The sequence below is a fragment of the Aotus nancymaae genome, unplaced genomic scaffold (assembly GCF_030222135.1).
Source record: "Aotus nancymaae isolate 86718 unplaced genomic scaffold, 86718_ANA_hifiasm-v0.15.2.pri h1tg000029l, whole genome shotgun sequence".
Taxonomy (NCBI): Eukaryota; Metazoa; Chordata; class Mammalia; order Primates; family Aotidae; genus Aotus; species Aotus nancymaae.
The window spans coordinates 24,661,486-24,686,823 of record NW_026988442.1 but is presented as its reverse complement, the minus strand read 5'-3'; the positions used below and the strand labels follow the sequence as shown (position 1 = coordinate 24,686,823).

The following is a 25,338-nucleotide window of genomic DNA, read 5'->3' as shown; positions in this document are numbered from 1 at the left end:
AAACATGATGTTCAGAGAACATTTCGTAGCACAGGAAAATGTCTACAAAATAATTTCCATTAAAAAAGCATTTCATGGCTGGACATAGTGGCTCACACCCATAATCCCAGCACTTTGGGAGGCCAAGGTGAGAGAGTCACTTGAGTCCAGGAGTTAGAGACCAGCCTGAGCCACATATGAAGACCCCGACTCTACAAAAAAAACAAAAGAAAAAACAAAAAAACTAGCCAAATACGGGGGTGCACACCTATCGTCCCAGGTACTCAGGGGGCTGAGGCAGGAGGACTACCTGAGTCCAGGAGGTCGAGGGTTCAGTGAGCCATGATGGTGCCATGTACTCCAACCTGGGTGACAGAGAAAGATCCTGTCAAAGAAAGAAAAGAAAGAGAAAGAGACAGACAGAGACAGAGACAAAAGAAAGAGAGAGAGAAAGAAAAGAAAGGAAGGAAGAATAAGACAAAGATGAACAAGAAGAAGGAGAAGGAGGAGAAAGAGGAGGGAAGGCAGGCAGGAAGAGGAAGAAAGGAAGGAAGGAAGGAAGGAAGGAGGGAGGGAGGGAGGAAAGGAAGGAAAGAGGAAGGAAAGGAGGGAGGGAGGGAGGGAGGGAGGAAAGGGAAACAGGGAGGGAGGGAAGGAGGGAGGGAAAGAAAGGAAAGCGCATGTATTTTTTCCTCGAAAACAAAGCTTCCAAGGAGGTGCCAGAATTCCAAAAGTAACATCAGATCATAAAGACAGAGCCTCTCCTATCTTACTAGCATAGAAGACATCACAAAAGAGTCACATTAAACCCAAGGCAGAGCTTCCTGCTCTAAGGGCTGTCCTGGATTGGAATGGCTAAGTGAGACGAGCCCTGTAATGTCACCTTCCTTTCTCAGGATCAGCTGAGGTATTGTCCTGCTTTCAAAACCCGGGAGCTGAATGAGGATGATGGGGAGGCAACGGTGGGAAGTTCCAGCTTAGTCAGGAATTAGCTGTGTGTCCTTGGGTCAGTCCCCTCCCATCTCTATCTCACAGTTTGCTCATCTTTCAAATGGGCAGGCTGAGAGGATGTACTTCGATGGAGTTTCTGTTTAGAATGTCCCTTAGGATGCAAAGTGTCAGCTCCCTCTCTTCTACCAAATGCAGGAGCCAACATCAGAGATACAAATCTAGGGTGGCGGTCCCTGGATGAGATGACATCTTTTTGCTCAGGATCCTTTAGGTCCAGAGAAGAGGTTCCAGCAGCCACACATTGCTGTGACCAGCAAGCTTAGCCTGACCAAAAGCCGTGCTCCCCCGACCCTCAACAGCCAAGCCAGCCCCAGGTAGAGGGCAGCTCTACCAGAAGCCACTGCAGGTGATCTCACCAAAGGCGAGGTGGTCTTTCTCCCATCCACAAGGCCCAAGAGGAGAGGCCAGGGCTGGCCTCACTCACTATGCCAGCCTGGGCCAGCCTTCTCTGGCAGCAAGCTCTAGCCTAACTCCAATGCCTTCTCCCTTCCTAGGCATCCAGAATTCTGCAAACCCTCACTCCTTTGCTATTCAAAGCTGACCTCTGTCCCCTGCCTGGACATTGCTGGGGCTTCAACATCTTAGAGAGCCAGGAAAGCAAGTATCTTACTCAACTACCTTCACTCTGTATACAGATGAAAAAACTGAGGCCCAGAGGACACTTGCCCAAGATCACAGCCCGAGTCAGCAATACAGGCAAGACTGGATCTGAGTCCCCCGCTGCAGGATGTGTACCACCCTGTCTTCAGCTATTGCGTTAGCTTCCTTTGCACTGAGGCCTCAGGCCCTCAGGGGGTGGGGCCAAGATGAAGCAGGTGCGGTGTCACTCCACATCCCCTCTCTTTCCTCCCGACTAAGTTTCTCTGGCTTCCCTGAGGCTGCAGGTGTTAATTTGGGGGGCCCTGGGCCCTGGGCTGGTAGCAGAAATATGAGGATCCAGAGCCTCCTCCTCCTAGGGGCCCTCCTGGCTGTGGGGAGTCAGCCGCCTGCTGCCTTTGGCAGGAAGAAGGGAGGTGAGTGCGGGTAAATCCCTCTGCTCTGGGGACCAGATTGTTTCTACTGTTCTAGGGAGACTGAGGGTTTCGGGGAAGGCAGGTAATTCCCTGTGGGGTGTGTGTGTGTGCATGCGTGCCTGTGTGGATGTGTGGATGCCTGATTCTTAGTGCTTTCAGAAGCCCATGTTTTCATTTGTGCACCTTTGTGCCTGCCCACCTGCCTGTGTCAATATATGTAAGTGTCTTTTCTGCTAGTTTCTCAGTGCTTGTCCACACCTGTCTATATGTCAGGGGATGGCGGCAGGGGTAGGCGGGATGCATGTGCCTGTCTCTGTGTAGACGTGAGTCTTTGGGCCTGCTTGTCTGTGCTAAGCTCTGTCTGCACACGTACACATAGGAATGGTTGCATGCATGTATCTGAGCTTGGTGCCTGTCCATGTGTGTCCATGTGTGCCTCTGTGCCTCTGGGTGTGGGGAGAGGCCCTGTCTGCACCTGCTGGTCTGTGGTGTGACTGGATCCATGGGACCACCACCCCATCTGTGGAAAGGACTTGGGAATTGAGGAAAGGGTGTGGTTTCTGGGATCTGGGCTTTGTTGGAAGGAAGCTCTGTCTCTAGCTCCCATCGCCCCCAACCTCCTGTCCCCATGTCCACCCCTGACAAGGCTGGGGCTGGCCTGCTGACAAGTGAGGGAGGGCTGCTGAGTGGCTAGACAGATGACTCCTGATCTGGGTGAGGCCTCCACCACTGTCTTCTTCTGGGGCTGGAACACTCTAATCTACATTCAGCTGTGTAAGCCTGGCCCTGCCTTAAAGAAAGAGGACAGTAATGGGGACAGGCCAAGGAAGGAAGGACACCAGTGAGCTCCAAGGCCGGACCCTGTGTTGGCTGTGATTCATGCACCATCACCACATAACTTCTTGATGCGATGCTGTGAGGACAGGACTATTTTTATCCCCATTTTGCAGATGAGGAAAACTGAGGCCTAGTAGGGAACCACTTAACAAGGTCAAAGACTGACTCTGAGTTAGTGTCAAATGTGGCATTTAAATATGGGTATCTGAAATCAGAAAGACTCACTGTACCAACTATTATGGCAAAAACCCAGGACTGTACAGAAGAACGTACCCCAACCTAGGGAGCTGAGAGACCAAAGAATAACGTGGACTAGCCCGGCTTGGCACATGCATGAGTTTATTAGGACTTCCATACAGGGCACTCCCGGAAGGCAGCAGGACAGGTCTGGAGACTTACTCCTTGTAAAACAGGTTCCTATGTCTTTCTCTCGGGAGTAAATGGTGTCTCAAGGAATAAGGGCCTGGCACACGGTAAGCACAGTATAAGTGGGTGATTTGGGGGAGTCATTGTGTTCCCAGGGAGCACGCCCCGATGTTCAGCCCAGCTGCTCAGAGGCAAACAGCTGGCACAGCAGAAACTGAACCTGCGCAGGGCCGCTCTGCATGGGCAGGTGTGACACACCTGTCTCTCCCCCAGTTCGCCACACCTTGTCCCTTACTGGATTTTCTCCTATAAGACAGCTGCCTGGCTGTTGGGAGAATTTCAGACCATGGAGGAAGGTGACGGGGCCGAGGGAAGGGGAGTCTCAGTTTGTTGTCTGTGGAAGCCCAGCCCTCTCCGTTTATAAGAGCTCCCCATTCTGCCCCTTCTCACTCAAACATCTGGGTGTCTCTGGTACAAAGAGCCTGGCATAGCCCCTGACAAATAGTAAGTGCCTAATTAAATACTGTCAGTGGTTACGTGGTATTGGGAAGATATATGTGTCTGTGTAGCTCTGTGCATATGATTCTGTATATATGACTGCGTATGCGTATATGTGTCTCTGTTCACACACATGCTATATATTTACATACACGACTGTGTGTATCTATCTGTGTGTATGTATCTGTGTGGGTAGGCATGTATATATGACAGTATGCTCGTGTATTTAACAGTGATTATGTTGCAGCTCATATGTACATATATAACTGCCTGTTTATATATGTGTGTTTATAAATATACTACATATATAAAATATTTGATGTATGTCTATATGTATATATGCATGTGTATTAACTTGAACCATGTAAGGCCAGGGGCGGTGGCTCATGCCTATAATCCCAGCACTTTGGGAGGCTGAGGTGGGTGAATCACTTGAAGTTGGGAGTTCGAGACCAGCCTGACCAACATGGAGAAACCCTGTCTCTACTAAAAATACAAAATTAGCCAGGCATGGTGGCGCATGCCCGTAATCCCAGCTACTCAGGAGGCTGAGGCAGGAGAATTGCTTGAACCCAGGAGGCAGAGGTTGTGGCGAGCCAAGATCATGCCATTGCACTCCAGCCTGGGCAACAAGAGTAAAAATGCTGTCTCAAAATAAATAAATAAATAAGTTGAACTATGTAAAATTGCTACTTTTGTAGGTACAACAGTTGACTATCAGCAATTTCCTATTGTTAAGCCTGTAGGTAATTGTGTGTCTAGATCTAAGTGTGCTTGTGTATTTGACTGTGTATGTGTATCGTCTGTGTGTACAGGTATATGTAGTTAACCGTGTTTGGATATGATTCTTTTGCTCTCTAAGTCTACACACCCGTGGCGCATGCATCTGGATGACCACCTGTGTGTGGGTCTTGATGCACATATCTGTGAGTGGAGAAGCTGGTTTGGAGGGAGCATTAGGAAAGGCAGGCAGAGTGAGTGTGACCACCCAGAGCCTCTCACACTGGCTCTGTACATGCCAGGCTTTTATCCCCACCTTCACACAGCAGCTATCGTGGTTCTTCCACTTTAAATGCCAGCTGTCATGCCCTCTCCCTATCTGTCCATTCCCCAGGGCTCAGCTCCAGGCCCCTGTCCACAGAAGCTCTCCCTGCCTGACCCACCCACCTCCACTGGCTTTGAGTGCAGGCAGCTCCGTCTGGACCACCCTTTGAGGCCTGAGCATCTTTGGCTTGAACTTATGAATTCAGAGCTAAACCTTGGACCTCCGTTTCCCAGGAGCCCTGGCATCACCCCCATCCCCAGGACCCTATACTTTTCCCCCCTCCTCAGGCCAAGCCTCTCTTTCTCCAGCAGGGGGCAGCAATTCAATTTAAACCAACCCAATCTGACAGCTGAAGTTGACTTTGAGTATGTGCGATGTGAGCAAGGTGCTTACTTATGTATGCAGCCAGCACCCAGGCAGGGGCTGAGGGGGTGGGGCGGACATAGAGGTAAAGTCACAGCACCAGATCCAGCTGCCCCTGGGGCTCTTGAATATTTTCTCTGATGCCGGATTGAATTGAAGGCCTGAGACCTGCTCTATCCCTACAGCTCAAAGACAGCTCAGAGCAGAGACTCACAGAGGTCAGAGGGAGTCAGGCCCTGCGAGTCCTAACCCCGGCCCATGTGGGTCTGGGCAAGTCACCACCCCTTTCAGGCCTTGATTTCCTCCCCTACATGAAGGAAGATACTGATTTCCAGCTTTGTGCATGAAATCTGAAAATGGCCCAAAATCCCAGCAAGAAGAGTGGGTAGGTAAGCTCTGGGACAGAACATTCTACAGCTGTTCAGAGGAACGCCTCAGAGACAGAGTTAATGTCCAATCCCTGAAACCATGCCGTTTGCAACAGTGATGAACACAACAGTGCAGTCGTGGCAGCTGTGACTGTGACAGTGCCCCAGGCTGGCCACCGCTGGCGCACATGCAATGCTGGGCCTCACTTCAAAATCCTTCCTTTCCAAGTCACTGAGCCCCTAGTATTGTGCACCAAGTGCTGTGATACCAACCGATGGTGAGCAAAGCTAGCAGCGTGTCCACTCTCATAGCCTCCAGCCAAGTGAGAGACACAGACAAACAGATGCAGCACCGCCAACTCTGGAGGAAAGAACTGAGTGTGGGGTTGGGGTTGGAGCTGACCTAGTTAATGGGGGGTCAGAGAAGCAGGGTCTTCTGAGGATGCGATGTTTCTGCTGAGTCCTAGTGAGTTGATGAGGTGAATGGAGTGTAGGAGAAGTGCACCAGGCAAAGGATGCAGCGAGAGCAAGAACCCTGCAAAGACAGCTGGCTTGGGGCAGATCAGGAGCCACAGCGTGGAGGAGCAGTGGAGGATGAGACTAGAGAGACGGGCAGGGGCCAGACCGGGCACAGCCTTATTGGCCCCAGTGAGATGTTGGGCTTCATTTCTCCCTAACATTTGTGCCATCTGAGTCTCAAACTAGCCCAGCTTCCCATTTCACAGCCAGAAAACTAAGGCTTGGAGTCATTTGAAACAAAACAAAACAAAAACTAGCCAAAGGACAGGCAAGAAGTAAGGGATGGAGAATTTGGATCTGGTAATTCCTAGGTCAGCGCTTATTGCATAACCCTGAACTTCCTTCAGCTGTAATATTTGGAGATTCTCTTTCAGAGAAACCGGGGGCCTGCCCGCCAGATGATGGGCCCTGCCTCCTGTCGGTGCCTGACCAGTGCATGGAAGACAGGCAGTGTCCCTTGACCAGGAAGTGCTGCTACAGGGCTTGCTTCCGCCAGTGCGTCCCCAGGGTCTCCGGTAAATGTCCCCCTCCACCGTGCTGACCACCCCAGCCCTAGGCTCCAGAGCCAGTGGGCAGGGGCAGAGCTCACCCAGGTCCCTGTGTTGCAGTGAAGCTGGGCAGCTGCCCGGAGGACCAACTGCGCTGCCTCAGTCCCATGAACCACCTGTGTCACAAGGACGCAGACTGCTCCGGCAAGAAGCGGTGCTGCTCCAGCGCCTGCGGCCGGGATTGCCGCGATCCTGTCAGAGGTACGGCTCCTGGGTGCCCGGGGCATGTGCCTTCCCTGTCTGAGCCCCAGCTCTAATATTTTCTCCATTGCTACAAGCTTAACAGGATGCCTCCCCAGAACTCAGGGTCTCCCATGGCCAGGACTGGGGAATCGGATAGTGGGTGGGGAGTTCTGCTAGGATGACAGAGGAACCGAGAGTCCTTGGTTCTCTTCTTGAGCTTGCTGTGGCACCTGGACAACAGCCCTCAACTGCTCTGGGCTTCAGTTTACCCTTTTGAAGGAGGCGGAGGAGTCCTGCCTTAGTGGCATCCAGAGCTGAGCTGGTGGGGCCTAGATGGGAGACCGAGGCCAGAAACCGGAGCCCTATGATGGGAAGGGATTAACCCTTTCTTTCTCTTTCCTCAGGCTAATTCTGATTTAGGACCTGTGGCTCTGCACCTCAGGTGGGAACCAGTGGAAAGAGTTCACCATGATGGGAGGTCTGGGAACCTGCCGCTGACAGCACTCTCTCTACCAGCGGTGGTTCAAGCTTTCTGATGGACACTGACCTGCTGTCACTTCCCTGCAACCCACCCGCCCCTGGTTTCTCCTCCTAGGAGTCCAGGTCCACAGCCTGACCTCGGAGGAAGGCGTCTTTATCACCCCGGTACCCCGCACCACTGCTACCTGGGCATCCCACCCCTCCTAACACTTTCACACCTCTCCATACATGCTGCTTCCTCCACCAGAAATGCCCAATTCAGGCAGACCCTGACCTCTCCCTCGGGCAGCCCAACCGCCCAGAATGAATATTCTAACAGAGTTTTCCAAACCTGAGTCATTCACCTCTTTCATGATTTTCGCCATACCTACAAAATAGCATGATGATAGGTTGCATGCTGCCTGTACCACCATCTACTTAATGTTTTCTTTAAGTGACTCACGTTTGCATATAAATAAATGCATTTCAAAAGAAAAGTTATATCACTTCTATAAATGGGATAAACGAGATCAATTGCCACAAATAGAATTATGAAAACAAATGCAATGGAAACAGCTCAGTTCCATTAAAGCAAATCATGCCAGATTAAATGATATTAAATAGTGTTATCAGACTCTAGCTACATACAGCCACCTGCCAAGACTGAGCCTGAAGCCTGCACTCGGTCTTTGTTTTTGTTTTTTTGCTTTTTGAGACAGAGTCTCGTGCTGTTGTCCAGGCTGGAGTGCAGCGGCTCTATCTCAGCTCACTACAACCTCCACCTCCTGGGTTCAAGCAATTCTCCTGCTTCAGCCTCCCGAGTAGTTGGGATACAGGTGCCCGCCACCATACCCGGCTAATGTTTGTATTTTTAGTAGAGATGGGTTTTCACCGTTGACCAGGCTGGTCTCAAACTCCTGGCCTCAAGTGATCCACCTGCCTCAGCCTCCCAAATTGCTGGGATTACAGATGTGAGCCACCGTGCGCAGCCAGTCTACATTTTAATCAATGAAGATTTAAAGGGTTAAAGATGCAGACCTCTAAGCTGAGACTTTCTCCCTGGGGAAATCAGAAGGCTTGAGAAGGGAATATCTTTCTCACTCCAGGAGTCCGTGTTGTGTGACACTGCATCCAGGTACATACTAAGATAACTTCAAATTACCCCAAATTTGGGGAAATGTTGCTCAAGTAGTTGGAATGCCACTATTATGGTGGGTCTCTCTCCACCACTGGGCCTCAAGCCACCTCACTCACCTCAATTTTTTCTGGGTCCAGTATGTAGTCAGGGTTTAATGGGTGTTTCTTGCTGGGAGAAGGGGTCAATGTGGGAATCCAAACAGCTGGGTACCTGACTCTCCCACCTTCCTCCCAGGAAAGAGGCGGTAAATTCCCTGCTCTATCTCCTGGGCCTCTTGTGTCCAGCACAAGGCTGAGGGTCTGGGAGGTCTACTGTGGAGGCAAACCTGGGAATCCTTTGTCTCCTTTCCCTGTTCTCTTGACCTTGCAGTGTGATGACAGGTGCATCCTTCTGCACTCTGGGCTTCTGTTTGCCCCGTTGGAAGATGGAAGGAATTCTACTTCCTCATCCCCCTTGTCCTTCTCATGGGATTCAAATGCTCAAATTATTGACTTAAAGTACCAAATGCCAACTATACATGGATATAGACTAAGGTTTTGGAGAGGGGAAGCGGAACTATCTGGGAGTCACTGACCCTGAGAGACCTTGGATATTTCTCTTCCTCTTTCTGGGCCTCAGTTTCCCCATCACATATAGTTTCAGATAGTTAACACAGATAATATGGTAGATTGGATTATGTACCCACAATTGTCCCTTTCCCCTCCCCACCCCATGCTTATCATGGCTTCCCTCGGGGGGAGTCACATCCTGCCCCAGTGACTTGGGCTTGGTGAGGAAACCTGCTCTGGCTAATGGGATGTGGGTGGCAGTGACAGCATAGTCTATTTCAAAACAAAACAGACAAAACATCACCCTTCTTCTTCGTGCAGTGGCACGATCTCAGCTCACTGCAACCTCCACGTCCCAGGTTCAGTGATTCTCCTGCCTTAGCCTCCTGAGTAGCTGGGATTACAAGCACCCACCATTACACCCGGCTAATTTTTTTATTTTTATTAGAGACGGGGTTTTACCATGTTGGCCAGGCTGGTCTGGAACTCCTGACCTCAGGTGATCTGCCCTCCTGGGCCTCCCAAAGTGCTGGGATTACATGCATGAACCACCGCACCCAGCCCCCACCCTTCTTGGAGTTTCCGCCCTCTGCCATGAAAAGAGCTTGCCTAGAGCCACTTGTCTTGCTGGAGGGACACACGGGGCAACCCTGAACTGAGCCGTTCCAGCCAAGCCTCAAACTTGCTAAAGAGAAATAAATATTTATAGTAAGAAGACACAGAGATTCAAGGGTTGTTTTTCACAGATGTATCACAGTAAGAGCTTGACTAATTCAGATCTGGTTGTTAGTCTGTAATGAAAGTCTACCGTAGACCTCCCACTTTCAAACATCATTTCATTCATCCACCCATAGTCCCAAGAAAGGCTATTCCCATTTGACAGTGAAGAAATAGCGGCTATGAGATAAGTGACTTGCCCAAGACCCCCAGCTGAAGGACGATACAGCCAGGATTAAACCATACCATATTCCTCTCTCGAGAGTCATAAAGGCAGCAACAGCTAACAATTACAGATCACGTGCCACGCACCAGGTATCATTTTAATCATTTGACATGTATAATCTTGTACAAGCTCATGAAATCCTCATATCCTTATCAGGTAGGATTATTCTTCCCCATTTCACACATGAAGAAACTGAAGCACAAAGAGGTTACTTTGGCCAAGTTGTCTCACTTATAAGTACTGGAGCTGGGATTCAACCCCAAGCAGCCTAACCATAAACTTTACATCCCTACTGACTACACTAATTACTTACAATTGGTCTTTGAAGATTCTTCCCAGCTCTTAAGATTCAATGTCCACATCTGAAAAATGAAGAACACAAAGACCCAAGAAGGTGAAGTGACCAGACTTAATTCTAGACAACTGGAACCCAAGCCTATTGGCACATAGCTGATTGCCCTAGGTTTCTTTCCTCAAAGGCATCAGGAGGAAAATTCAGCTATAACTTAACATGTGTGCACTTTACCATGCCAACAGTATACTTCAATTTTAAAGGTAAATTAAAATTAAAACAATATGTTTCCTCTCCAAGCTCCCTTGCAGCTAATGACAATCATGTGACCCAAGACTGGCCAATCAGAAGTAAGGAAAATCTACTAGGAGGAACTTCCTGGCAAGCTATGGTTTTCCTAAGGAGATGGACTTGGCCTTTTGTCCATCATCCATTTACCCTGTGTCCTTCCTGGAAAATGGCTGCTGCCACTAAACAGCCATCTGGTGTCCTTGAGGATTGTCTTAGTTGGGTTCCCCCAAAATAAACCGTAAGATGAAGAATCATATGATGGGGATGCTTTGGAAATGTTTCCAGAAAAAAATGGGTATAGGAGTGCGGAAGTTCACCAGGAAGAGAAGCAGCCAGTGATGATGTGAAATCCAGTGAAGTTCCACAGGGCAGTTCTAGAAACAGGCATAGATGGAGCACATACATTCTCAGGTACCGCAGGTTCTTCCTGTGTGGAGCCATAGCAGGCTCTGGCAGCCTCTGGGAAGCCCCAGATACCAGCTGTCAGGAGGCAAAACATACTGGGAGCCTGTGTGCACAAAAGTGTAAAGGATCCCAGAGGAGCTGTGGGCACAAATGAGTCACATCAGAATGGTGGAGGAGGAAGTGACAAAGAGCCTGAGTCTTCAGTGACATTCATGAGCAGCTGCACCTACCTTGGCCTGCCAAAAAAAAAAGTAAACTCTTCTCTAGTGAAGTCACTGCAATTCTGTTTCTGTTCCTGCAGCTAAATTAAATTCTAACTGATAGGCAGGGTAAAGAAAGGGCAGGAAGAATTGTTCATGGAGAGGGAACTCCATGTGCTAATCCTCATCTCAGTCCTGAAAGGTCCCATTTTACAGATGAAGAAGATAAGGATCCAAGAGAAATGCTTGGCCCAAAGTCACACCGCAGTTTAGTGGCAAAGGCAGGATTCAAAGGTAGTGTGTTCATTATCTACTGCTGTGTAACAAGTTTTCACAAATGTAGCAGCTTAAAGCAACACACATTTACTATCTTATGGTTTCTATGGGTCAAGAACCTGGGCACAGCTTAACTAGGTCTTCTGCTTCCATTTCTCTGCTTCACAAGAGTGCACTCCAGGGGTCGGCCATGGTGGGAGTCTCATCTGAGCCTGTTAAAGAAGGATCCACTTTCAAATTCTCAGGGTTGTTGGCAGAATGTCAGTTCCTTGAGGACTAATGGACTGAATACCACAGCTCCTGGCTGGTTGTTGGCTGGAAGTCACCCTCATTTCCTTACCTTTCCCGCATGGCAATTTGCTTCATCAAAGCCAGCTGGAAGTCACAACCTTAAGCAACCTAATCAGAGAATCGACATCCCATCACCTTTGCTATATTCTGTTCTTTAGAAGCAAATCAATAAGGCCTGCCCACACACAAGGGGAGGAGATTGCACAAGGGCATGAACACCAGGAGGCAGACATCACTGGGAGACTTAGAAGATGCCTGTCACATCCGGGTCTACTTCATCCCAAAAATTTCTGTATTTTCTGCAACATCAAGGTTATGCTGAAGGTAAAACCCCATGGATTTGAATGGCTAATCCTGGCCAGGGAGTGAGGGAGAATCTGGGGGACAGCCCATCCATGGCACATGAAGGACAGGACTACCCCATTCTTCCCACCCATAATACCCATCTTCCCACTCTTGTGGCTCACAAATTCCACCAAAACTTTGTTTACCTCTCACTATGTAATCTGGGATGAAACCAGATCCTGGTTTCATTCTTTTCTGCCCTTGGTAAATAGGTCTGTCTTTTCTGTTTTGGAAACCCTCTCTTCAGCTCCAGGAAAAACTCCTGAGTCTTGAGTGGTAGTGAAGGCTGCAGACAAACTCTTAGGTCAGGAAATAGGAGACCTGTTTCTCTGCATATCTGCCTCAGTTTCCCTGTTGGTCAAATGAAGGAATTGGGCAAGATGCTTACTAAGCAACTTTCTGCTCTAACTTCTTCTTTTGAGGGAAAAACTAAAGTGGCACAGCCTAGAGCTGTGCTAACATGGCAGCCATGAATCACATGTGGCTACTGAGCACATATACTGTGACTAGTCCAAACTGAGATTTGCTATAGGTGAACGTGGAAGGCACTCCTTCCAGCGATCCTCATCCCTGTATAATCTCCTCCTCTTTAAGTGCAAGTGGAACCTGTGAATGGGTGTTATATGGCAGAAAGCAGATTGCCCTGGGTGGGCCTGGCCTAATTAGGTGAGAGTTTTAAAAAAAGAGTTTTTCTCTGACTGGTTACAGGAGAGGAATTCAGCAGTCTTGTGTGCCTAAAAGCAAGCAAGCATTCATGCTATGAACTGCCTATGGGGCAGGAGCTGTAAACAACTTCTAGAAGCTGAGATTGATCACCAGCAGACAACTAGCAGGAAGAGAGACCTCAGTCCTATAACCACAAGGAAATGAATTCTGCCAACAATCTGTGAGCTTGGAAGAAAACTCTGAAGCTCACATGAGAACCTCAACCCTGGCCAACACCTTGGCTTCAACCTGATGAGACCCTGAGGATCCAGCCATGCCATGCCCAGACTTCAGACCTATAGAAACTATGAGATCATCAGTTTGTATTGTTTTAAGCTACTAAATTGTGGCAACTTGTTATTTAGCAATTAAAAAAATTAGTACACTGGATTTTAGAGACAGTACAAAAAAAAGAAAATGTGAATTACCTCAATAATTTATTTACTGATTCCAGTGCTGAAATTATAATATTTTGGATTTAATAAATCACTAAAAATACAGTTGATCCTGAAACAACATGGATTTGAACTGCAAGTGTCCACTTATATACAGATTTTTTCCAATAAATACATTGGAAAATTTTTGGAGATTTGTAACAATTTGAAAAAACTTGAAGATGAACCATATAGCCTAGAAATATCAAAAGCGTTAATAAAAAGTTAGATGTGTCATGAACTCCTATGACATATGTAAATACTACTTTATTTATGTGTTAATCGACTTTATGTTATTGATAAGGTTTCTGGTGAACAGTAGGTTATTAGTATTTAAGTTTCAGGGGAGTCAAAAGTTATACTCCAATTTTCTATGCATGGAGGAGTGGTTCCCCTAACCCCTACTGTTCAAGGGGTAACTGTAATTTCACCTGTTTTTTACTTATTTAAAATGTTGCAATCAGAAATTGAAAAGTATATATGTGAGCCAGGCACAGTGTCACATGCCTGTAATCCCAGCATTTTGGGAGGCTGAGGCAGGTGGAACATTTGAGGCCAGGAGTTCAAGACCAGCCTGGCCAACATGGTGAAACCCTTCTCTACTAAAAATACAAAAATTATCCAGGTGTGGTGGTGCATGCCTATAATCCCAGCTGCTCAGGAAACTGAGGCTGGAGAATTGCTTGAACCCGGGAGGTGGAGGTTGCAGTGAGCCAAGATGGTGCCGCTGCACTCCAGCCTGGGCAACAGAGTGCGTGAGACTCCATCTCAAAAAATAAAAAATAAAATAAAATTATATATGTGGCTCACACTATATCTATTGGACAGTGCTGGCCTAGAGGACTCAGAAGTCAGCCGTGAAACCTCTGGCAAGTCACCACACCTCTCAAAGCATTTCTTACCTTAGAGATAGGAATAATAATAGCACCTACCCTGCAGATAAATTTGCAGTTTGAGTGAGACTGAGGTCTATGCTTGGCCCAAGGTAAGTACTCAATAAATGTTGGTAACTATCATTATTATTAATAACAATATTTGCAAAGGCTCCTATCCAAGCCCTAGTCTCCAGTAGCCTCTCCCCAACCAGGCACACAGTAGCCACACAATAGGTACATTTGTGGGGATTTTGCAACCTCTACAAAGCTCTTTGGCACATGTTCTTTGCCCTCACAACCCACTTGGCAGGTGGGAATCAGGAACCTGTGGCAGGTAAGGACACTTTGCCTCAGGGGGTAAAATGAGCGTTTCAAGCTTCACAGCTCAGCTAGGAAGAGCCCGGGGCTCCGAGGGAGATGAGGCCACCTTCTACGCTCCCTAACTCAGATGCCCGCAGCCTGAGAAAGTGACTGGAGCTCACACCTAAAATGGGGGACATAAGATCCTGGCCCTGTCAAGTGTGTGCCAGGAATAACTGAGATCAATCACTTGCAGCAGATGAACTAGCCTGGCACATACTAAACACTCAATTAAGCAAATCATGATTACTGTTGTTCCTTTGCCAGAGAATTTTAGTTTCTGCTGAAATCCCTCTCTAGGGGGAATCCTCATGCCCTAAATGACCCCTCCTTCCCGGGACCGTGACTCGGGAGGATGCCCTTGCTGTTAGCCCCAGTCTCCAGACACCATCACCCTCCCCAACAGAGTCAGGAATAGAAACCGCCGCCTCCGGCCGCCAGCGGCCTCACTCCTTCCCCCGGCAGCGATCGATGCGGCCTTCAGCCGCGGGGGACAGGCAAGGAAGAAGGAAGGAGGGGGCAGCGGGGCCTCCTGCAGCAGGAGGCTCGGCGGGGCAGAGGCGAGACCGAGTATAGCCAGCGGCTCCCAGCCTCGGTACCTTTGGGACAGACACACGCGGCACCTGGCAGGTGCCACGACAGGTAAGGGGCCTCCTTTGGGGAGGGGCGTGGTCCCGGGACGGTCCCGGGCGGCCAGAGTGGGAGGCGGGGCTGCCTGGGGCTCCTGGTGCTCTTGCCTCCTCCAAGAGACTCCCCTAAGAAGGAAGCAGTGTGGGGTGGCCACGCTTTGGAGACCCTGGCTGGTCCTGCTTGCTCATCTGTAAAATGGGGTTAGAAAACCTCCTTGGCAGGGTTGGTGCAGGGATTAAACTGAGTGAGGTGTGCACGGAGCCCAGAGAAGTGACCAGCAGGTAGAAGGTGCTCAAAATAAGTGTGTGGAGAGACAATTAAATAAAAAAGCCAGGTCTCCGACCTTAGCAGTGCCATGGACTGGCTGGGTGATTTTGAACAAGTCACTTAATCTTTCTTACTGATATTCAGATTCTTGTCAGGAAATGTTTGTTGAATTATTTATCCCATTTCGTAGAGCAGGAAAGTGAGTTCTAGATAGATGAAGGGATTTGCCCAATATCATACTTCTAATGGGTGATGGAACTGGATGAGAAATTTCATTTTTGATGCCAAATGCAGGTGGAGATCCAAGTGGAGGTGGGAGTGGAGCTACGTCGCACGTTTTTGTGCATTGATTATGTGCCAGGGACCGTGCTGCCGATAACATCTTGCATCATTTAATCCTCTAAGCCTCTCATGGAAAGTGTGATGTTACCCGGTTCCTCAGACAGGGACACAAGCCCAGAGAGGGCAACGCATGAACTCAAGGTCAGCAGCTAGTCAGTGGCAGACCCAGGTCTGACCAGAGGGAAGGATTAACATTTATTGAGCACCTACAGTTTTCCTGGGGCTTTGAACATATACCACAATAATAATTCATCCAAAGCAACATTATCCCCATTCTAGAGGGATAAAAACCCAGTGGGAAGGAGACTGGCCTGAGGTCACACAAGTGACAGAGCTAAGGATGGAACCCCAACTCTATTTACCGCCAAGCCCAGGTGCTTTGCACACATTTAATCTCTAGTCTAGGCATTACTGAACCCATAGTGCGAATGAGATTGCCAATGATGAGAAGGTGTCACTAGCCCCCAGTTCCAGCAGAGCCAGGAATCAGTGGGTAGTGGAAGGACCTAAATCCTTCCTGAGTATCCACTAAGGCTGAGCACTTTCCATAATCTACCTTAATCCTCCAGCAATCCCAGGAGGTAGGCGCTATTGTCTACGTTGTGCAGGAAATTGAGACCTGGAGAATAAATCAGGGGTGGAGATAAACCCAGGTTTGTCTGACTCCAGAAGATAGTGGCACCAGTGGATAACTTATTAAATTCCTTCTGTGAGCCAAGCCCAAGAAAGACATTAGGTCATTTAATCTTCATAACCACACTTTAAGATGAATATTTTTATCTCCATTTGACAGAGGCTCAGATAAGTGATGTGACTTACCTAAGATGACACAAGAGAGCCAAGGTTCAAGGTCAGGCCTGGCTGACTCTACAGATGCTTTATATAATCTAAACCAGGAGCTCTCAAACTTGACCATATATCTGAATCACTTTCCAACCTTGTTAGAACACAGACTGCTGGACCCCACCCTTAGAGTTCCTGATTCAGTAAATCGATGGCAGGCCGATAATTTGCATCTTTGACAAATTCCCAGCTGATGCTGATGCTGCTAGTCCGGGGAACACGCTATGAGAACCACCGGCCTAAAGTGACGCTCCCAACACCCCTAGGAGGTGAGTGTTACGATTTTCATTTTGCAGAAGAAGAAACAGGTTCTGAGGCTGGCGGGCCCAAGATCCCACAGCAGACCTCTGTTGTAAATACATCCAAGTTTGTACTGGAAAAGGAGACAGCCTATATGAGCACCCACTGGGTGCCAGAACATCCTGCGATTCCATCGCTTTCACATCCTTCCAGGTAGATCTCAGCATTTATTTCCCAAAGGAGAAAAGTGAAATGGGGGGTGGGGTGGGTCAGTGATTTGGCCAAAGTCCCCGTGTTAGGAGATGAAGGATAGTCAAACCCAGGCCTGACTCTGAGTTCAGAGGGCAGCTGATATCTACTGAGCACCGCCTAATTACCAGGTGCTTCACACAGAGCCTCCAACAGTCCTCAGCTGGTTGGATGGAGGAGGGGATTTTAACCTGGTCTTCCTGGAAGTGAAGCCCGGGAACTCCTCAGCGCGCCTTTCTGGTGTCCGCAGGGAGGAGCAATGAAGCCACGGTGTGCGAGTCCCCGAGCCCCGACACTGGGATCCGCTGGCGGCGGAGCGACGAGGCGCTGCGCGTGAACGTGGGCGGCGTGCGGCGGCTGCTGAGTGCGCGCGCCCTGGCGCGCTTCCCGGGAACGCGGCTGGGCCGCCTGCAGGCCGCGGCGTCGGAGGAGCAGGCACGGCGACTGTGCGACGACTACGACGCGGCGGCGCGCGAGTTCTACTTCGACCGGCACCCGGGCTTCTTCCTGGGCCTGCTGCACTTCTACCGCACCGGCCACCTGCACGTGCTCGACGAGCTGTGCGTCTTCGCCTTCGGCCAGGAGGCCGACTACTGGGGCCTGGGCGAGAACGCGCTGGCCGCGTGCTGCCGCGCGCGCTACCTGGAGAGGCGGGTGACCCGGCCGCGCGCCTGGGACGAAGACAGCGACACGCCTAGCAGCGTGGACCCGTGCCCCGACGAGATCTCCGACGTGCAGCGAGAGCTCGCGCGCTATGGCGCGGCACGCTGTGGCCGCCTGCGCCGCCGCCTCTGGCTGACCATGGAGAACCCGGGCTACTCGCTGCCCAGCAAGCTCTTCAGCTGCGTCTCCATCAGCGTGGTGCTCGCCTCCATCGCCGCCATGTGCATCCACAGCCTGCCCGAGTACCAGGCCCGCGAGGCGGCGGCAGCTGTGGCTGCGGTGGCCGCAGGCCGCAGCGCGGAAGGCGTGCGCGACGATCCGGTGCTGCGACGCCTCGAGTACTTCTGCATCGCCTGGTTCAGCTTCGAGGTGTCGTCACGCCTCCTGCTGGCGCCCAGCACGCGCAACTTCTTCTGCCACCCGCTCAACCTCATCGACATTGTGTCTGTGCTGCCCTTTTATCTCACGCTGCTGGCTGGTGCGGCATTGGGCGACCACGGCGGCACGGGCGGCAAGGAGTTCGGCCATCTGGGCAAGGTGGTGCAGGTGTTCCGCCTCATGCGCATCTTCCGCGTTCTCAAGTTGGCGCGCCACTCCACCGGGCTGCGCTCACTGGGCGCCACGCTCAAGGTAGGGCCTCTGAGGCCAGGTTGGGGGGTGAGGGATAGGCGAGTGTAGCCACCTGGCAGGTTAGCAGGTGAACTTACAAGCCTGCCGAGTCCAGGCGTCGTTGAACTGAGACACTGTCCTTTATGCCAGGCACAGGGCTGGACACCAGGCGTATGTTTCACATGCAGTCTGAACATCCCAACAGCCCTGTAAAGAAGGGCTTACCGTGGCCGGGTGCGGTGGCTCATGCCTGTAATCCCAGCACTTTGGGAGGCCGAGGTGGGCGAAGCACCTGAGGTCAGGAGTTCGAGAGCAGCCTGGCCAACATAGCGAAACGCCGTCTCTATTAAAAATACAAAAACTAGCTGGGCTTGGTGGCGAGCGCCTGTAATCCCAGCTACCTGGGAGGCTGAGGCTAGAGAATCGCTTGAACCCGTGAAGCGAAAGTTGCAGTGAGCGAAGATCAGGCCACTGCACTCCAGGGGACAGGGGGCGGGGGTCGTGTCAAAAGGAGACTCTGTCAAAAAAAAAAAAAAAAAAAAGGCTTACCATTATCTCTATTTCCTGGGGAGAAAACTGCATAGCTTTGTCTTTCTTTTTCAAAACAAAGAAAAAAGACAAAGATCACAATATCTAGCACAAAGATCAGCAAAGCAGGATGCTAACTGGCTTTCCACTAGAGCCTTTCTTCTGGCATTATCTGGGGCTCTGATAGTCATAGGTCACTCTTAATAGGTAAAGTCTAGAAGTAGCCCAAGGAGCTAACACTTACTGAGCACTAAATCTGTGCTAATTTCACATCCATTATCAATTTAGTTCTTAGGAGAACTTCCTCAGGAAGATGCTATTAGTTATTTTCTTCCTGTAGATGAAGAAGCTGAGGTTGGAGGGTTGGTTCTTTAAAGCCTGGTTTCAATTTACTGAGCATCCTCCCTGTGCCAGGTGCTGCACTGGGGATGAATCACTGCCCTTGCAAGCTTGCACTTAAGGGGGTGAAATTAGCCTGGTTTGAAGAGGGAGGCAAGGCGAACAGTGTGTGCCAAGCCCTGGAGAGAGAGCAGGACGAATGCCGGGAGGGGGACATGGAGGGAAGGGGATTCCCAGAGATGAGATTGAAGAGGTGAGTGGGGCAGGGTACTGCAGGGCCATGAAGTGTTGACCCGATTTTGGACTTAGTCCTGAGGGTATAGGAGAGCTCATGAGAGGTTTAAATAGGGGTGTTATTGTCACTACTTTGCAGATGTGGAAACTGACGCTCCAAGAGGTGACAGTGCTTGTTGGAAGTTTCTCAATAAGCAGTAGAGCCCAGAGAAGAACTCAGCTGTGCCTGGCTCCAGCACCTCATGCTCTTTCTCCTAAAGCTCCATGCAACCCTGCTGATAATCCCCAGATGATGCTAAAAGATCCCTTCCACCCATGGCTTAGTACAGCCTCTTGCATGTCCTCAAGACAGGGCAGCCAGGAGAAGACTGGGTGCTGGCAGATGACCTAGGCAGAATCGTAGGGCACTGGGCAGATACAAGAAATTCCATTTGCCAGACCCCCTGAGCTCAGCATCTCCCCAGGGAAGATCCCTGTGCCCCAGAACGCTGCCCTGCCTCCTCCATGCAGAGCCAGGGTCTGACTAGCTTTGTCTTCAGTTGGGGAGAAGAGTATTATTGATCAGGGCTGCCAGGGTCTAAGATGCAGGTGTAAATACTCCAAATGAGAGCCTTGCTACTCAAAGTGAGGCCCTTGACCATCAGCAGCTTTCTCATCACTTGGAAGCTTCCTAGACATTTAGATTCTCTGGCCCTACCTCAGACTATTGGGTTCTGCCAGGAACCCTGCATGATTCCTCCAGGTATTAAAGTTGGAGAGACTCTGCTCTAGAGTAGGGGCTCTCAGCCTTGCATCATATACATTTGGGACCAGATAATTCTTTGACGTGGGAGCGGCCCTGTACATTTTAGGATGTTTAGCAGCATCCTTGGCCTTTACCCACTAAAGTACAGTAGCACACCTGTCCCAGTTGCAACAAGCAAAAATGTCGCCAGACATTGCCAAATGTCCCTCTGTGGGGGGTAAGACTACCCTGTTTGAGAATCACTGCCCTAGAGGTTGGCCTCAGGGACAAAGCAAACATACACGGCCATAGGAAAGTGAATTCTGTGGGTGGCCCACAACTTATGTCCTCTCAGCTTCCTTGAGGAGCAAAAGATATTTTGATACTTTTCAGACCAGTCAAAAATACATGAAACCAACTCTTTGCATGGTGGAATATAAACTGTGGTTCTCTTGGTTCTGCAATAGTGTAAAAATCACAAGCTCTTCATTCCCTGGCTGTTGTGCCACCAGTAACCCCCGAGTTAGAAAAAACAGCTGTATCCTAGCAGATACCTTGGACAACAGAAATTAGGCCTGTGCTCAATACCAGAGAGTTTTGCTGCCAACTATAGTTGAAAGATCTTAGTTTGGAGTCAGGGTACCTGGGTCTTGGCACCAGCTCTATCTTTCTCCGTGACTTTGGACCTGTCCCTTATACTCTCTGGGCCTCAGTTTCCCCATATGCCTAATACCAGGGCTCTAAGCCCATCCGCTCTGACTTGGATTTCTATGTTCTTTTTCAGCACAGCTACCGTGAGGTGGGCATCTTGCTGCTGTACCTGGCCGTGGGTGTGTCAGTATTCTCTGGCGTGGCCTACACAGCTGAAAAGGAGGAGCACGTGGGCTTTGACACCATCCCGGCCTGCTGGTGGTGGGGCACAGTGAGCATGACCACCGTGGGCTATGGGGATGTGGTGCCAGTGACAGTGGCTGGCAAGCTGGCAGCCTCAGGCTGTATCCTAGGGGGCATCCTGGTGGTTGCGCTCCCCATCACCATCATCTTCAACAAGTTCTCCCACTTCTACCGGCGCCAGAAGGCTCTGGAGGCAGCTGTGCGCAACAGCAACCACCAGGAGTTTGAGGACTTGCTGAGCAGCGTTGATGGGGTGTCGGAGGCATCACTGGAGACATCCCGAGAGACTTCTCAGGAGGGACGGTCTGCAGATCTAGAGACCCAGGTCCCCAGTGAGCCTCCACACTCTCAGATGTATTAAAACCAGGGATCCGTGACCCCCTGCCATGCCCCTACAGGGACTCCTCCCCAGCTAAAGTTCTTAAATGGTAGTGAGCCTCTCAGGATCACTCACGCTGTCCTGAGAAATGAGATTTAAAAGCTGCATTCCTTCCTCCAAAGGCCCAGGGTGGGACAGTGCTACCCTAGATTCTGTGATTCTGCGAGCAACTCAGAAAGCTTTGTAAGCCTGCCTCCAAGCCATCCATGAAGCAGGCATGAGCCAGGGGGAGGAAGTTGGAAGGATGCTAATTATTCCTGAGCACCTCCTACATATGAGCCAGGTCATATTTGGCCCTGTGTTGGAGAAAGAGAATTATCCCCACTTCACAGATGAGGAAACTGAGGCTAAGAGATGAACAATGACTTTCCCAGATGTCACACCATTAGAAGTGGCAGAGTCAGGCTTGGGATGTAGGCTTGTTGGTGGGCCCAGAGCAATGCTCCATCAACTCCATCTTTCTTCTGCCCTCACGATGTTTGTATGTGGTTTTTGGGGATTTGTGAATCCCCAGAGTTGATCCACAAGGTAAGAAATCGCTTTCAGAGCCAGGGAAAGGTCCATACAGGGGATTTGGATATAAGAGCTCTGGATCTCAGCTGTGGTTCTTTTCTAGGAGCTTCCAACAGGAGTTAGCTCTCAAAGATGAGTCCTGGAAGGAAGGAGGATGAGTCTTAGGAGGAAGCACAATAGTATTGTACTTGCCTCTTTAGCTGGTAATGAAGATTTGCTAAGCAATAATCTTCCAACCTTCCTCCCAGGGCTGATATGAGAGAAAGACAATCTGAAGGAGCCCTGGCCTGAGATCTAGACCTGGCTGTGCCAGGACCTGCTATGTAAAGTGGTCCAATCCATGCCCTCAAGTCCAGATTCTAGCCCTTCTGTCAAATGGTCACAATCTGTGACCCAGAGGGGAATGAAAGCCAAGTGGAGCAGAGGGGTCTCTAACTTAAAGCCAGCTCAGCTCTGAAATGTTGGTGGCAGAGGCCTGCCATGTATGAACACTGGCTTCCCAGATCCCCCCAGTCTGACCTTGGCAGTTCCTTTCTACCCATCACACAGACGTCCAGCCCTGCCTAGAGTACCCATCCAGGCCCATATGCAAGAGTTGTGTCCCTTCTAGCCAGCTCCAGCCCCCCATCCTTCCTGGGAGCATGTCTCTCATGCTCACCTGCCGAATCTTCTCTCCACTTGCTGAGAAAGTCAGAGGAGGCGGTCCAGTAGCCCTTTCCACATACTGTGGCTACAGCACCCAGCACTGTGCTATTGTTGTCTGACTGTGGCTGTCTCTGTGCCATCACCTGGGCCTCAAGATGGAAGACACTGTTTGGTTGAACTCGGCTTGGTACAGAGTAGGTGTTTAGTAAATGTTGAATAGATCAACCAATGCCTAGAGCCCACTGGGTGCCAAGCACAGAAGGGAAAGAGGAGATAGCCAGAGAGAGACCTGGCCCTCAAAAAGGTGTGAACAAGACTGAAAAGAAGGTACGTTCAGCTCTGCCTGCCCTGTCCCTGCTTGGTTCTTGAAGTTTTTACAGTGTCTTCCTTGTAGGTTCTTTGCTCACTCACTCAACAAATACCCATTGGAAGAGTCTTAAACGGAGGCTTCGTGTGTGGCCTGCAGTCATGTTTTGGCTTAGCCTGACAGTACTTTTATTACATTTTAAGAATTTGAATGCCTTTGCATGAGGCATGCACTCTCAGGTTCCCCATAGTGTCCCCCTGCTGCTGCCACCCACAAACAGACACACATGCTGCTGTGTTATGCCCAGCCGCTCTGATTTACTGGCCTCTGACTTATGGAGTGCTTACTAGTCTCAAGAAATACAGTGGTGGAAAAATATATCCCCATACTCATGAAGCTTACTGACTAGTAGGGAAGATAGACTCTAATGCAGTAATCACGTACATACATCACAGTGAGCTCTACTAAGTATAGGTGTATATATGTATCAGGGAACACTGCCCAAGAAAGTGAGAAGGCTTTCCTGAGCAAGTGACAATCTAACCTCCATTCAGATGATAAATTGCTAATTACGCAAATGAGGTTCCAGGGGAGAGTACTCCAAGCAGAGAGAATGGCATGCGTAAAGGTGTGTGTCATATACAGAGCCTAGTACATAGTGGGTCCCCTACATATGCATGAATTCTGAGTCTCCAGATTGGAACAGAGCATGGAGCTAAGCAGGAAAGGGCCTCTCATGAATTCACCGCACACCAGCCCTTCTGCACACTCAGCTCCTTACATCTAGGCCCAGCTGAACCCAGGTTAGGGGCAGATCAGAAGGGCTGCATGTACCACCCTTATGGTCTTGTTGAACACACCAAGAAGCCAGATGGCTTCCAAATTTTCTGACCCTACAAACAGGTCCCTAATACTGGTGTCGGAAAAGCTTGAGAGAGAATCATCTGGCCTGAGCTCACCATGAGGCTATGGGTGGTCCTGGCAGAAAAGCAACAACTCGCTCCCCTTCCCATGTATCAGTGAAAACCATTATGCAAATAAAGAGCTGGGCCCCAGGACATGTTTCTGCTTGTATGGAGATGGCTTCCTGACATGCTGTCTGAGTGATTGGAGAGGGTGGCCAATATCTGGGGTGACTTGGAATCCACATTCTCAGGCTCTAGTCTTGGATTTGGCACAGACATTGACTGTGGTTGTGCCAGCCACGAACAGGTTGCAAGTGACAGGAATTCAGTTGGAACAAACTTGGTCAAAAAGGGTCATTTTAGAGTAAATAATTAAATGATGAATAACTGTTAACAATTAGTTTGGGGGTATAAGCAACAGAAGCTGACATTAAGTAAAAAATGAATTTATTGGAAGATGTATTAGTTTCCAGTGTGGCTGCTGTAACAAATTCAGACAAACCTGATGGCTTAAAACAGTAGAAACATATTCCCTGACAGTCATGGAGGCCAGAAATCCAAAATCAAGTGTCGGCAGGGCCATCCTCCCTCAGGAGGCTCTAGGGGGAAATCTTCTCCTTTTCTCTTCTAATTTGTTGTGGCTGCCAACATTCTTGGCTTTACTTGGCTGTGGCTGCATCACTCAAGTCTCTGCCTTCAATATCACCTCACTTTCTGCGTATGTCAAATCTTCCAATGCCTCTGTCTATAAGGACACTTTTGATGGCATTTAGGCCCACCAGGATAATACAAGATGACCTGATCTCAAGATCCTTAACTTAATCATGTTTGCAAAAAGAACCTTTCCCAAATAAGGTAACAGTTACAGGTTCCAGAGATTAAAATATGGATGTATGTTTGGGGTCACCATTTAGCCCACTACAGAAGGGTATCTGTGAAATTCACCCGATCAAAGGAAGAGCTGACTGACAAGGCCTCAGGAAATACAGGAATGAGGGGAGCTCTCAGGACCTCAGTAGCAAGACTCATGAACCTTCTGTTTAAGACACTGCCACCCACATGATCTGCCTCCAGTCACCTTCCTTCCCTGTATCATCCTGCTCACAGTTCCAATCCCAGAAAAGAGTCTGATTTCACTTGAGTCACATGCCTCTCTCGGGAGGAATGGAGGGCAAGGCACCGTATTCATATTTGCAGTAGTTGGAGGAAATGTACTTACTCAAAGAAAAGACCCCGTGTTGTCACCAAAATCAAGGCGAAAGGTATTAATAGGCAAAAATAGCATGACATACACTCCCATCCTTTTCCCATACACACAGATTTATGCATGTTTCTAATATAAGGAAACTCTCTTATATATAACCAAAAACATACTGATCTCCCCAAAGGAAATTCACCCCATGGGGCATATCCTGTTCATGAATCCAGCTATAAGTTTATTCTTCCACTGGTACCACTAATCCTGTCTCAGCGTCCTGTGATATAAAGAATAAATGGTAAATGTAACTGCCACCAGCATACCCTGTATATCATACTAGAGGGAAGGAAAAGAAAAACACAGCATGGAGGAAAACAGGGCATTGCTATGTCCTCATTCCTATTATGGTCATAAGGCTGCCACTGGCGTTTATAACATCCCTTCTCTGTGAGCCATGTCATGCCCCGCCCCGCCTTTGGCCAGCACTTTAGTTGGTTGGGATTCTTTGTTTGATGGGGTAACCTAAACCTTTATTCC

At 49.5% G+C, this 25,338-nt stretch overlaps 3 protein-coding genes across 3 annotated transcripts in view; 2 read left to right on the top strand and 1 right to left on the bottom strand.

Annotated features, from left to right (window-relative positions):
* The window catches only part of PI3 (peptidase inhibitor 3), a 50,712-nt gene extending 34,158 nt beyond the window's left edge, over positions 1-16,554 (bottom strand). The window contains exons 1-2 of the mRNA XM_012467268.2: positions 16,351-16,554; positions 10,132-10,180 (exon numbers count right to left, since the gene is read on the bottom strand). The gene's annotated coding sequence lies outside the window, so the exon portion shown is untranslated. The remainder of the gene's footprint in view (positions 1-10,131; positions 10,181-16,350) is intronic.
* On the top strand, positions 1,830-7,686 carry WFDC5 (WAP four-disulfide core domain 5). Its single transcript, XM_012467267.2, has 4 exons — positions 1,830-2,003; positions 6,374-6,514; positions 6,608-6,748; positions 7,135-7,686. The coding sequence occupies exons 1-4, from the start codon at positions 1,919-1,921 to the stop codon at positions 7,137-7,139; spliced, it is 372 nt and encodes a 123-aa protein (XP_012322690.1). The 5' UTR covers positions 1,830-1,918; the 3' UTR covers positions 7,140-7,686.
* KCNS1 (potassium voltage-gated channel modifier subfamily S member 1) lies at positions 14,738-23,756 on the top strand. Its single transcript, XM_012467265.3, has 4 exons — positions 14,738-14,934; positions 16,565-16,643; positions 17,114-18,156; positions 20,745-23,756. The coding sequence occupies exons 2-4, from the start codon at positions 16,568-16,570 to the stop codon at positions 21,213-21,215; spliced, it is 1,590 nt and encodes a 529-aa protein (XP_012322688.1). The 5' UTR covers positions 14,738-14,934; positions 16,565-16,567; the 3' UTR covers positions 21,216-23,756.
* The last annotated feature ends 1,582 nt before the right edge of the window (positions 23,757-25,338 follow it).